Consider the following 12037-nt stretch of genomic DNA (forward strand, 5'->3'; position numbering starts at 1 on the left):
ATTGAAATTCTAAGTACAACCGAGAACACATGATTCTAAGACGCGTCGTTTCATCTGACTCTTTACTGCCAATCAGTTTTGTTTTTGTTGTTGTTATCGTTTTTGTTTTATTGTTTTCGTATTTTATTTTATTTTTTTTTTCGAAAAATTAAATGTTCTTGGTAGGGCAACAAAATCAAAAGTTACAAAGTAGGAGAAAGCATATAGTATAGCGGATCCCTTTTCGCGCGCGTTTGTGGTTTACCCCACTAAATGTTGAAAGAGACCCCCGTTTATTATTCGTTCTGATTGAAGAACTGTAATTTGAGGTGCGGTCTCTATAAAGAGGTGGCTTCTCAAATGAAATATGTATTGGAAAATTGACCTTCCCCTATGAAAATGTTCGTGTATCAAAATTATAATTTCCACATGGCACCGGTTAACGTAAAAACCATTAAATACCTATCTCTATATTTCAGGGATATGATAAAAGAATATTTATTTTCATCAAACTACCTTTTAAAAGTCATACAGATAACGTTTACTCAAAATAAACTCAGTTTCAAAATGAAGTGTGCACTTGGATACAGGGAAAATTTGTATACATATTTAAACGTTTGGCAATTTTTAAGTAATGGTAGCTTTTTCTGACTTATTTTTGAATAATACCCTTTGAATTAATATGCGCAAAAGACAAGCTTCGTATCTATTCATATTCCATATATGAATATTAGTAGAAATTATGTAGCTAACGACCTATTTTCCCATCCTTGCACACACATGCATGCAAACACCTCTACCACCACCCCCCCCCCCCCCCCCACACACACACACATGCATACAAACACCACATACAAACACAAACGTCTTTATTTATAATAATGCTTATTCCGTTTCAAACTCTGTAACCTTCATGGTTGCCTTGGCTTATGAATGGTTTATTTTCTACTATGCTTCAAAACAAGTATGTAAACTATTAGATATATCAATACTAGTATATCAATTGTGTTTAAAACGGCTATAAGTGGTCTTTAATGTCGACCAAAAATATCCTTTCTAATACATTGTTTCAATATTTACTTCTCCCACGTACACTCCCATTGGAATAATTGTATCAAATTTACGTCATATCACTGACAACAACGGAAACAAGTTTTTTTATGATATAATCTCTATGATAATCAGACCTGACTTTTATGTAGAGATCCACTTAAATTTCGTGAGCACTCGGCATATTCCGTCACTGCTCGCGTCTTCTTTAGATTATTTTGTACTTTATTGTAAGACTGATTTGATCTAATATTACAATTTTAGAGAGATGAAACATTTTATACAGACATGTATATTTGTGTGATTCAAACTTAAGCAAAAAAGTTAATGAACAGTAATGACGTTTTGTGTGTTGTTCGGGGTGGGTTTTTTCCGTTTAATAATAATAATAATAATAATAATAATAATAATAATAATAGTAAAAAGATGAAAATTATATTCCCATTTTTTTCATTTTTTTTCTTGAAAGCCGCAAACCTAAAAAAATCGTGCTTATTTTCATGAAAAAATTTGAAATTTATTTAATTGTAAAATATTGTCAAGTAAACAAAGAAAGTAATTTACACATTGCAAACGATACTTTAAATCTATGAAAATTATCAAAAATAGGTCAGAATATGCAAAAATAGTCCTTAATGCGTTAGTCACGCAGAAAGAAATATTGATAAATAATACAAAACTAGTCATTAATTGCATATAACAGAAAAATTGTTTCTTGGATTGTGAATATTTTTACCTTTCTTAAAATCTTAGTACATTTTTCTCAAGGTTAATTCTTGAAATATGTTGGCTCATCTGGTGGCATGCAGCTTTAAAATCACACCATATCAATGTACGTCATTCAGTCATTTCTTCACAACCTGTCAAGATAACGTTTTGATATCCAAAAAAGGATAATTATTTAATGCCATTTTAATTGTATATATGCTTAAACCTAGAAAAAACAGTAAAAATATTGACATTTCGGCCTTTACTTAAATTGAAATAGGTATTAAATTTTCTCTTACCGCTCTACAGATCAAAATTGAATATTGACTATGCGATTTTAGTCATAGAACGGGGACTAACAATAGATTTAAATTGTAAATACGCTGCAGAAATACAATGACTTAAAGAAATAAAGCATTGAACAGTTTAGTAGTCCTATTTAAACATTGTTTTATTTGTATGATATATGATACGGTCAATGAAAAATGTTACCGAACCACTCGTCTTATTTGTAGAACGTCTCAAACGGAAAATGAATTATGTTTTAACAATATTTTTCCCGATGATTTATTTTATAAATGTCTTCTTTATGAAAGTGTTCGCTAAACACAGGTCTTGGACATTTCAGTTACAAATTGAAGAGGAATGTTTCGCGTTAAATGATCACCATTAACAAGGAGGCTATTAACCTAGTTTAACAGGTAACTTTTAAACTGACTTGTTTCGATCTTTAAAGGCCCATTATGCCTCAGAAATGCTTTTTGTTTCATTTCTCAAAAGCTTTTTAATTTTGGTGTACTTTTATAGTATCCAAAAAGTTACTCATTAGCCAATTTCCTAAATTATTTTGCTGATCTGTTATAGTTAATAATGAAGTAGTATTTTGTATGGAAGTCAAAAAACTACTTTGTTTATATTTTGCTACATGTGCTCTTATAACAAATTATCTCTCAATGATCGCTACTTTTTTGCAGGTTTTAAGCATCTAGCGTTTCTCTAAAAAAAGTATTTTTTTTAACATTATAAAATTCATGATTGTCCTTTCTGAAGAAGTAAAAATTTATTTATTTCTGAGACATAATGTTCCTTTAATTTCCGGATATTCATCAACGGTTTGTCAGGGTGATTTGTGTAACTTCAATGTGTTTTATATTTATAAACTGTAAATGTTAAAACTTGGTAAAAAAGAGATAGTAATTTTTTCATAAATTCACATTTAAACCTTTTATTCATTTTTTACATATTCGATGGAAATGCGAAAATTTAGATTAGCCTGAAAGCCCTTACAGCGTATTCTATGGTCTGGCAGCGTAAATCATGGTCCGTTAGCGTGAAATATCTCTAAGGAATATCAGCATGAATCATTGACGGTAGGCGTGAATGATGGTCTGCCGGCGTAGAATTATGTTAAGCATGAATCGTGGTTCGTCAACGTGAATCATAGTATATCAACATGAGTTATGGTCTGTCAAGATGAATCGTGAATTATGATCTGTCAACATAAATCATGGTCTATCAATATGAATCATGGTTAATCAACATGAATCATGGTATATCAACATGAATTATGGTTTAACAACATGAATCATGGTCTATCAACATAAATCATGGATTGCCATCGGTCAGCGTGCAGCATGGTCGGTCATTTTAAATCATGGTCTATCAACATAAATTATGATTTTTCACTATGAATCCTGTTCGTTCAGCGTAAATCATGGTATACCAACATGAATCATGGTCAGTCAGTGTGAGACAAGATTAAAGCATTGAAGGTAGAGCTACTGCAATGTAGGAAAAATCTATACGATATTCAATAGTTGAGAATATCTTATACCGGATTACACATTTTACGTGTTAACTGTTTAATTCTTTCTTTATTGTTGAGATGTCCTGGATAGATAACAAATGTAAAATTATATTTATAAAATTTATAACTGCGGTATTTGAAGAGTACTATACGAGTATAACTGACGGTGTAACCTATATTTGGGACCTATACTTTTAGTGCAATGATTTATATACTAATATTTTAGAATTTTAAACATCTTTGTACTTCAATGTATTCGTATTGATCAAGTCTGATCCATAGATTTGAGCCGGGTGATTGATATTAAAATGTTTAAGCCGGGTGACTGATATTGATAGGTTTTAGCTGGGTGACTAATATTGATAGGTTTTAGCTGGGTGACCGATATTGATTAGGTTTTATCTGGGTGACTGATATTGATTTGGTTTTAGCTGAGTGACTGATATTGATTAGGTTTTAGCTGGGTGACTGATATTGATTAGGTTTTAGCTGGTTGGCTGATATTGATAGGTTTTAAGCTGGGTGACTTATATTGATAGGTTTTAGCTGGGTGACTGATATTGATTAGGTTTTAGCTGGGTGGCTGATATTGATTAGGTTTTAGCTGGTTGGCTGATATTGATAGGTTTAAGCTGGGTGACTTATATTGATAGGTTTTAGCTGGGTGACTGATATTGATAAGGTTTTAGCTGGGTGACTGATATTGATTAGGTTTTAGCTGGTTGGCTGATATTTATAGGTTTAAGCTGGGTGACTTATATTGATAGGTTTAAGCTGGGTGACTTATATTGATAGGTTTAAGCTGGGTGAATGATGTTGATATGTTTAAGCTGGGTGACTTATATTGATAGGTTTAAGTTGGGTGACTTATATTGATAGGTTTAAGCTGGGTGAATGATGTTGCTATGTTTTAAGAGATTTTTAAATTTCCTGTTTCACATTTCAATGACCATGTGACCTTACTATGCCGGCGTGACTTAACATAGCTACAATTTATTTCACAAATTTGATGCCTAGAATGATATGATTTGTTAGTTACTGCTTCATATTATTTGAATTCCTTTTCTTTTCAGGATGAAAGGATATAAAACAATCAGAGCGGTTTTCTATGGAGTGACGGGTCTATTCTTTGTTTACAACGTTATCATTTCAATACAGGGAAATAACCTTGAGACGAGTTTTAGAACTCGAACTGTATGGATTAACTCCCCTATGAAAAATTTAACAAGAAAAGCGCAAGTGCCAGGAAGCATATCTCGGTTACTAGCGGATAATTTATATCATTCTAAAAATAGCTACCTGGGGTCAGAACGTTTCAATGATAGTACCGTACATATATATAAGAATTTATCTTTGGCTATATATGATAAAACAAGTACATTTAATGATTCTATAGAGAGTTACAAAAAAATAAACAAAACAGTTCAAGCTGGAGCCAATTCGTTAAGTGATACAGCGGCTAGTGAAACAGATCCTGATATACATGCTGGCACGCGCAGTTTCAGCAGACATTTATCGTCTGGTAAAGCAGATGACGTCACAAATAAAGCACCAGAAATGACCCAAGAGAATGAAAAAGATATCGAGGACGTAGATAATAAATTTGATATAACCGATTTAGACGACCATATACATTTTAATATACAAAATGAAGAGAAAAAACAAGACGTGCATGTTAAGCAGAAATCTGCCAGAGAATTATATAAATGGAATGGTCAGTATGACACGAAACTAGCGTATAATCCAGAATACCGCAAGACGATTTATGACACATTTAAACGACCAGATATGAATGCGGGAGTAGATTGTTACAAGCTATTGGAAAATGATGTAAGTGAAATTGCCAAAGCTAAACAGATTATGAACCATTTTCCAAGACGTGGTATCGACGTCGATAAATATGCAAGAACGTATGACTGTGTAAACTTTCGAGGAGGTCGTGGATACATAGAACATCCTTTGTCACAAATGGAGCTAGACTTTCCGCTCGCGTTCGGAATAACGGCTTACAGAGACGTAGAGCAAGTTGAAAGGTTATTACGTTCTATTTATAGACCACATAATTTTTACTGTCTACATTTGGATTCTAAAATGAAGCAGCTTGAACGACGGGCATTTGAAAGGATTGTTGCGTGTTTGGATAATGTGTTTATCGCAGACAAATCTCTTAATGTAACATGGGGTGAATTTTCAGTTCTGGAAGCCGAACTTCTGTGTATGGAAAAGTTGATGAAACACAAGAAATGGAAGTATTATATAAATCTAACGGGTCAAGAGTTTCCTCTGAAAACAAACCGTGAAATAGTTGCCATTTTAAATGCCCTAGACGGCGCAAATGTTGTCGATGGAACTTGGATAAGGTAAGATACATGGTATGATACACAATTCGTTTTAAGATAATTATTATATCCGTGGGCGTTTGATATCGGATTAATTGGAGTCAAGGTTACTGACAACAAACAGGTAATAGATAATACTTAAGTATCTTAAAAATTAGACAGTGGAACAAGCTTAGGTGGAAAGTCTCCAAGTATAGAAGAAAATGACTTTTTGACGGCGGTTATTTGCCAAGGCAATGTTGTTTTTTTTTCTTGTTGTTGTTGTTGTTGTTGTTTTTTTTTTTTTTGTCTACTTTTAGTTCAACAAATATGCCATGCGTCGTCAAAGCTCGTTTAAAATGTTAGTCTTGCTTTTGTAACGGGAGATCGTACAGATTCAATTTTAGAATAAGATATATTGAGTCCCACGCTCATAAAATTTGCGCTTACAACCGCCATGTAACCAGTCCGAAACCATTATTACTAAAAATATATGAGTAGTCGGAGATTTTTATTGTAAGAAGATTAAAATAAAGTAACACATGATAATTTGTGTTTAATTTGAATAGAAAACAAATCCATTGCTTTAGAATGAATAGAATAGAACAGAACAGAACAGAATAGAAAAGAAAAGAACAGAATAGAACAGAATAGAATAGAATAAAATATAATTGAATATAATAGAATAGAATAGAATAGAATAGACCTTCATTCAAATCCTTTTCAGTTACAGTTTTCATATTCAACGCATTCATGTGACATGATATTTTATTGTTGTCAATATCTGAATTAACTGAATACTTACTATTTTCTGATGCAAGTAAAAATTGTGGAAATTTATTTCTCTTTGTCCAATAAATCAATTTAAATTAATGTGTGCATTTTCTAGGAGTGTATACCTTAATCCTTGATATGATCGCTAAACATCTTCTTTTTGTATTGTTTATTAAGCTAAGCAACAGTAAAAAATAAGAACATGTTTAGCGATCATATCAAAGATTAACCTACACACGCTTATACTGGAGATATAGATAAGTATTCATATGAATAGTCATATGAATTTTAGCCACGATACCATTAATAAATAAACTAAGTTATAATAATACTCATTACAGGGCCACCATCAGATATTTTTACCGCTGGACGATAGCCGGCAAACCACCACCACATAAAATCCGGCCAATCAAAGGGTCAATACATGTAGCTGTAAACAGACATTTTGTTCAATTTGCTCTTTACAATCAAATCGCTCTAGACTTCCTGGAATGGCTGAAGAAAACTCAAATACCAGACGAGACTTTTTTCGCTTCATTGAATCACAATCCGCATCTTGGAATAAATGGTTCATTTTTAGGTAGGTGCCGCTGTAATCGCGGTTTTGTGTTCTGTTCTTGCATTATAAGACATATTGTCGCTATAGAGTACCTGGTTGAAATTGTATTTCGAGATTATCTTAAATCGCTGTGAATAAATGAAATAGGAAAATATTTTTTTTACGGCAAATATATGTATGTTAGTGGTTCTACGTAATATGATTTAATCAGATAGAATGTTGACTATTTTTGTTTGTTTGGGTCGTCAGATCAAACAAATAATGGCCTGATATGTTTATTTGCAAAAACCGAAAGTAATCCGAACTCCTTGAAGCGGTTACTTCCCGTTATAAGTACACTAACGCCGAATAAATTAAGGGGAGATCACTGCGTAAAGATTGTCAAATGACAGGCGCATTAATTTTCAAGCCTTCCCGGGGAAGAAAAAATAGTCCGCAATTTGATCGGAGATTTCTAATATTGTCTTATTCTTCACATATATACAGGCTTAAATTTAGCTCCGTGATTATTAACATCAGTGTTAAACAACAGGTTTACCGTGAACAAAATATCTCAAAATTAATAAGGGTTCCAAACCCTTATTCAGATTAATATGGTTTTCTTCAGGCTGTCATTTATAACTTCCCCCTGGTCGAGGGGTTACACGCTCGTTTAGTAAGCGAAAGGTCTGAAGTTCAAATTCCAGTTATGGCAACTCACGTATTTTTTTGTTTTTTTTTGTTTTTTTTTTTTTTTTTTTTTTTTTCTTTCTTTCTTTCTTTTTTTCAATTGCTTAAGCCGAATAAACATTGAATTGAATATCAGCGTTGCAATAAGCCTTATAGCCAGTTTAGTAGTTATAACACTGGAAACAGCATTGGTTGCACTATACAAAAACAGACTGGTTTATAATCTCACAACCTTCACCTTTCTGACACAAATTCAGAGCCTTCTGTGCTTTGATTTATCATTAGTTATATATCTATAATAATTTATCCAAAATAATGCATTGACGTGAATGAATTTCTAAGTTTATCCATATTTCAACATTATAATATTCTATATTTTCTGTTGTGTTATGTTAACGACAACCTTAAAATATTAGCATTTATCTTTAGTTAATTATGCATTATTATTGTTTCTATTCTAAGGCGACGCTGAAGAATATCCACTCAAACCTTCACTAATGCGTTACAAAAATTGGGAGTATGGTCATTCTGTGTATGTGAGAGGTTGTGCTGGGAAATATGTACGAAATGTATGTGTTTTGGGTGTAGGTGATCTAAATAGAGCCTACAACGACATCGGTTTATTCGCAAATAAATTCAACCTGGACTACGAGTTCCTGGCGCTTGACTGCTTAGAAGAAATTATGTATAAGAAAACGTGGGACCAGTATGTTGATGATATACAAATAGATACAAACTACTACAAACGCTTGGATTATGTGAAAAAGAAGTTGTTTGTGCCACCAACTGTGACATCGAATGAAACGATATCGAAGAGATGAAAAGTGTCTGTATACTGATATATGCAATATTTACTATAAAAAGGCGGGTAAGTGACATTGAGAAAAAAAAAGAAGAAATGACGTAAATCAGGAAGTATAGTGTTCAAAAACAAATTCCTATAGGACTGCCCAGTTGCATAAAAAGAGAATTGAAACATGAATTATTTACAAGTAATTCTAACCGTGTTATACTAATTATATAAATTCCTTAACCATCTAGACTAAGCTCGTAACGAGAATTGACCTGGGTATCAATGTATTAACACGGTAATATCGGCAATCATGGGATGGTTTTGATTTTTGAAATAAATACAAAACAAAATATTATGCTAAAAGTGATTTTGTCAATAACGGAAAGTCTGTATTACAAATTTTATTCAAATTAACGTTGATAGTATTCTTTTTGATGACTATATCAATTTATATAGTCATCATTTTTTTTAATTAATAAAGTAGTCGGGTCGTAGCATATGGGATGGTGGGAGAGGGGAGGGTGGTCATTATGGTCTTTGACACACGCCGAATACCTGTGTGTATATCTATAAAATGTGATTGAGAAAAAAGACTGTAATATTATAGGTAGCAATTTTGAAGTTAGTACATACACACGCCGAATACCTGTGTGTATGTATATCAATAAAATGTGATTGAGAAAAAAGACTGTAATATTATAGGTAGCAATTTTGAAGTTAGTACATTGTCTTTCATTATACATAATAGTAAACAAAAATATGTTATATAAATTATATTTATTGCACATGATTATTTATATAGTGTAAAGTATGTGTTCGTAAATAAATATTTACTGCACTGAAAATAGTCAAAGATACGTTTGTTGTTTTGTATTTCATTATTTTAGAATGACCACTGAGATTTCTTTATTTTAGTTTGTAATATTCAACTAACCAATGAAAACACCACATTTATACAGTTCTTCCCTGCGAACTTTACAGAAAGTAACACCGGTCTCTGATAGTCTTCGAAGTGTAGATGGATTTCGTAAGCATGAGGTCTTTAAGAAAGTATAATGAATATTGAAGAATATTTTAAATGAACAAAAAAGTTTTATTCTTTCCTATTTACTGTAGCAAAAAAAAGCGCTGAAAATTGTTTCCTTGAACAATTTTCAGCGTTATTCATTCTTGGTGATGAACGGCTGTCGATGTTATCATTAAAAAAAGAGGCGAACGGCTGATGACGTTACTCAAATTTTGACGACACTTAAACTAGAATACCTACGGAAGAGCATTAGTGCCAGGTGTATGTTTTTTATTAACTCGAAATTTCGAGTTACTAACTCGAAATTTCGAGTTACTAACTCGAAATTTCGAGTTACTTATCTCGAAATTTCGAGTTACTAACTCGAAATTTCGAGTTACTAACTCGAAATTTCGACTTACTTATCTCGAAATTTCGAGTTACTAACTCGAAATTTCGACTTACTAACTCGAAATTTCGACTTACTAACTCGAAATTTCGACTTACATTGCACGACTTTCATTGGTTGCCGGTGAAAGCAAGGATTGAATTCAAGATACTTTCTTTCGTGTGTAGCTGTTGCACATTGACAGAGCACCTTTAACATTTATTTAACAGAACAATTTTATAGGGTCAAATTGTCCACACATACTGAACATATCCTTCGCTTTTTTGTGGAGGGGGGGGGGGCTTTGTAAAATCACACTTTCCACATTTCTGTGTTAACCGGGTGTTTCTTTTTCTTAAGCACACATACAACCATCATGTGGAGAAACAACAAGTCCAAAACCCACCCTATTGTAAACTGTGCAATATCATGTGTTAAATAAGTTTTAATTGGCGTGTATACGCCAGTTAGTCTGTCACGTTTCTTTATACTAATAATGTTTTTGTAACATTATTCATTATTTACTAATACTTTGATATTGTGTTGATAAAAGTTGATAAAAGTGATACTTGTTGTTATATATATGTTGGGAATAATTTAAATTTAAAAGCATCCGATTTTACAAGAAATATAGTCAGTCCAACAATTTTGACAAAGGCCTCAGCACGCCCTATTTTGGCCACGCCGCGATACTTTCCTCAGATGTCCCACACGTGAAGTATAGGATCGGTTTTTTTACAGGGATGAGAAGAATATGATTAGTGAAAAGATATGTTCGAACAGATGAGATACAATACAACGTCTGAAGAACGCCTGAACGTACAAATTAAAGGAAGCCTTGTTTTTTTTAGGTCGGGTGTGTACATGCCATTACTAAGTTTAAGTTAAATTTCAATAGTTTTTGTCCAGGCACCCGTTTCTCCATCTCCATCGTTCAAAGGCACTGCCTACTATATCTTATACCATCTAACTAATAACTTTGGCCATTCTTGTAATGTTAATAACTCGAAATTTCGAGTTACTAAGTCGAAATTTCGAGATAAGTAACTCGAAATTTCGAGTTAGTAAGTCGAAATTTCGAGTTACTAAGTCGAAATTTCGGGTTAGTAACTCGAAATTTCGAGTTAGTAAGTCGAAATTTCGAGTTACTAAGTCGAAATTTCGAGATAAGTAACTCGAAATTTCGAGTTAGTAAGTCGAAATTTCGAGTTACTAAGTCGAAATTTCGAGTAAGTAAGTCGAAATTTCGAGTTAGTAACTCGAAATTTCGAGATAAGTAAGTCGAAATTTCGAGTTAGTAACTCGAAATTTCGAGTTAGTAACTCGAAATTTCGAGTTAATAAAAAACATACACCTGGCACTAATGCTCTTCCGTACGTTTACGAATCGTATGATAAAAGGTTTTATTATCATGAGAAAATATATGTTTTTTACTTTAAAAAAATGCCGCATCTCATCGGAAAGTGGGATTATTTTCAGTCAAAATTAACGTGAAGAAAAGCTTGCACAGGACCAGAAATTTGTGATTATGCTGCTTTGGATGTTGACTATGTATCCATAACATGGGATAAGTTAAAAAAAGATGAATACTTATCGTCCGTCATTTGTGTTTTCTGTGCCAACATATATAAACTGGTACGGATGTCGACGGTTGAACGGCTGTTTGCCAATTTGATTGTACGGTGTACTTTAAGCATTATGCGTTGCAACATTAATCTTATATTTTTAGTCAAATATAAAATTACTTATACAACAAGATTCAACGAAGGTCATATTAATTATAATCTTGCCCATTTTATACCATTGTATTGTTCCATTTGCTGTTATTCAATGCTATTTTCAAATGCCCTTGATATTTTGGGGGGTTAACTGATGAAAATAAAAATTTCCTGGTTCGATCACCTTTTTTATCTATAGTTTGCAACTATTGTGCTCGTATGAACCAAGTGTGTAACCACTTTACGTCCTGTCCCTTGACTTCATGGC

At 32.7% G+C, this 12037-nt stretch overlaps 1 protein-coding gene across 1 annotated transcript; it reads left to right on the forward strand.

The window, feature by feature from the left end:
• The first annotated feature begins 2199 nt into the window (after positions 1–2199).
• On the forward strand, positions 2200–9426 carry LOC132720573 (beta-1,3-galactosyl-O-glycosyl-glycoprotein beta-1,6-N-acetylglucosaminyltransferase-like). Its single transcript, XM_060704737.1, has 4 exons — positions 2200–2438; positions 4618–5904; positions 6978–7216; positions 8327–9426. The coding sequence occupies exons 2-4, from the start codon at positions 4619–4621 to the stop codon at positions 8683–8685; spliced, it is 1884 nt and encodes a 627-aa protein (XP_060560720.1). The 5' UTR covers positions 2200–2438; position 4618; the 3' UTR covers positions 8686–9426.
• Positions 9427–12037: the final 2611 nt, after the last annotated feature.

This window comes from Ruditapes philippinarum, unplaced genomic scaffold (assembly GCF_026571515.1).
Source record: "Ruditapes philippinarum isolate M1 unplaced genomic scaffold, ASM2657151v2 ctg5212_1_1_1_1, whole genome shotgun sequence".
NCBI lineage: Eukaryota > Metazoa > Mollusca > Bivalvia > Venerida > Veneridae > Ruditapes > Ruditapes philippinarum.

Coding starts and splice junctions, on each gene's coding strand:
- LOC132720573 (XM_060704737.1), top strand. CDS start 4,619: ATGAAAGGATATAAAACAATCAGAGCGGTTTTCTATGGAGTGACGGGT. Junction 5,905..6,977: donor GTCGATGGAACTTGGATAAG/GTAAGATACATG, acceptor TACTCATTACAG/GGCCACCATCAGATATTTTT. Junction 7,217..8,326: donor AATAAATGGTTCATTTTTAG/GTAGGTGCCGCT, acceptor TTCTATTCTAAG/GCGACGCTGAAGAATATCCA.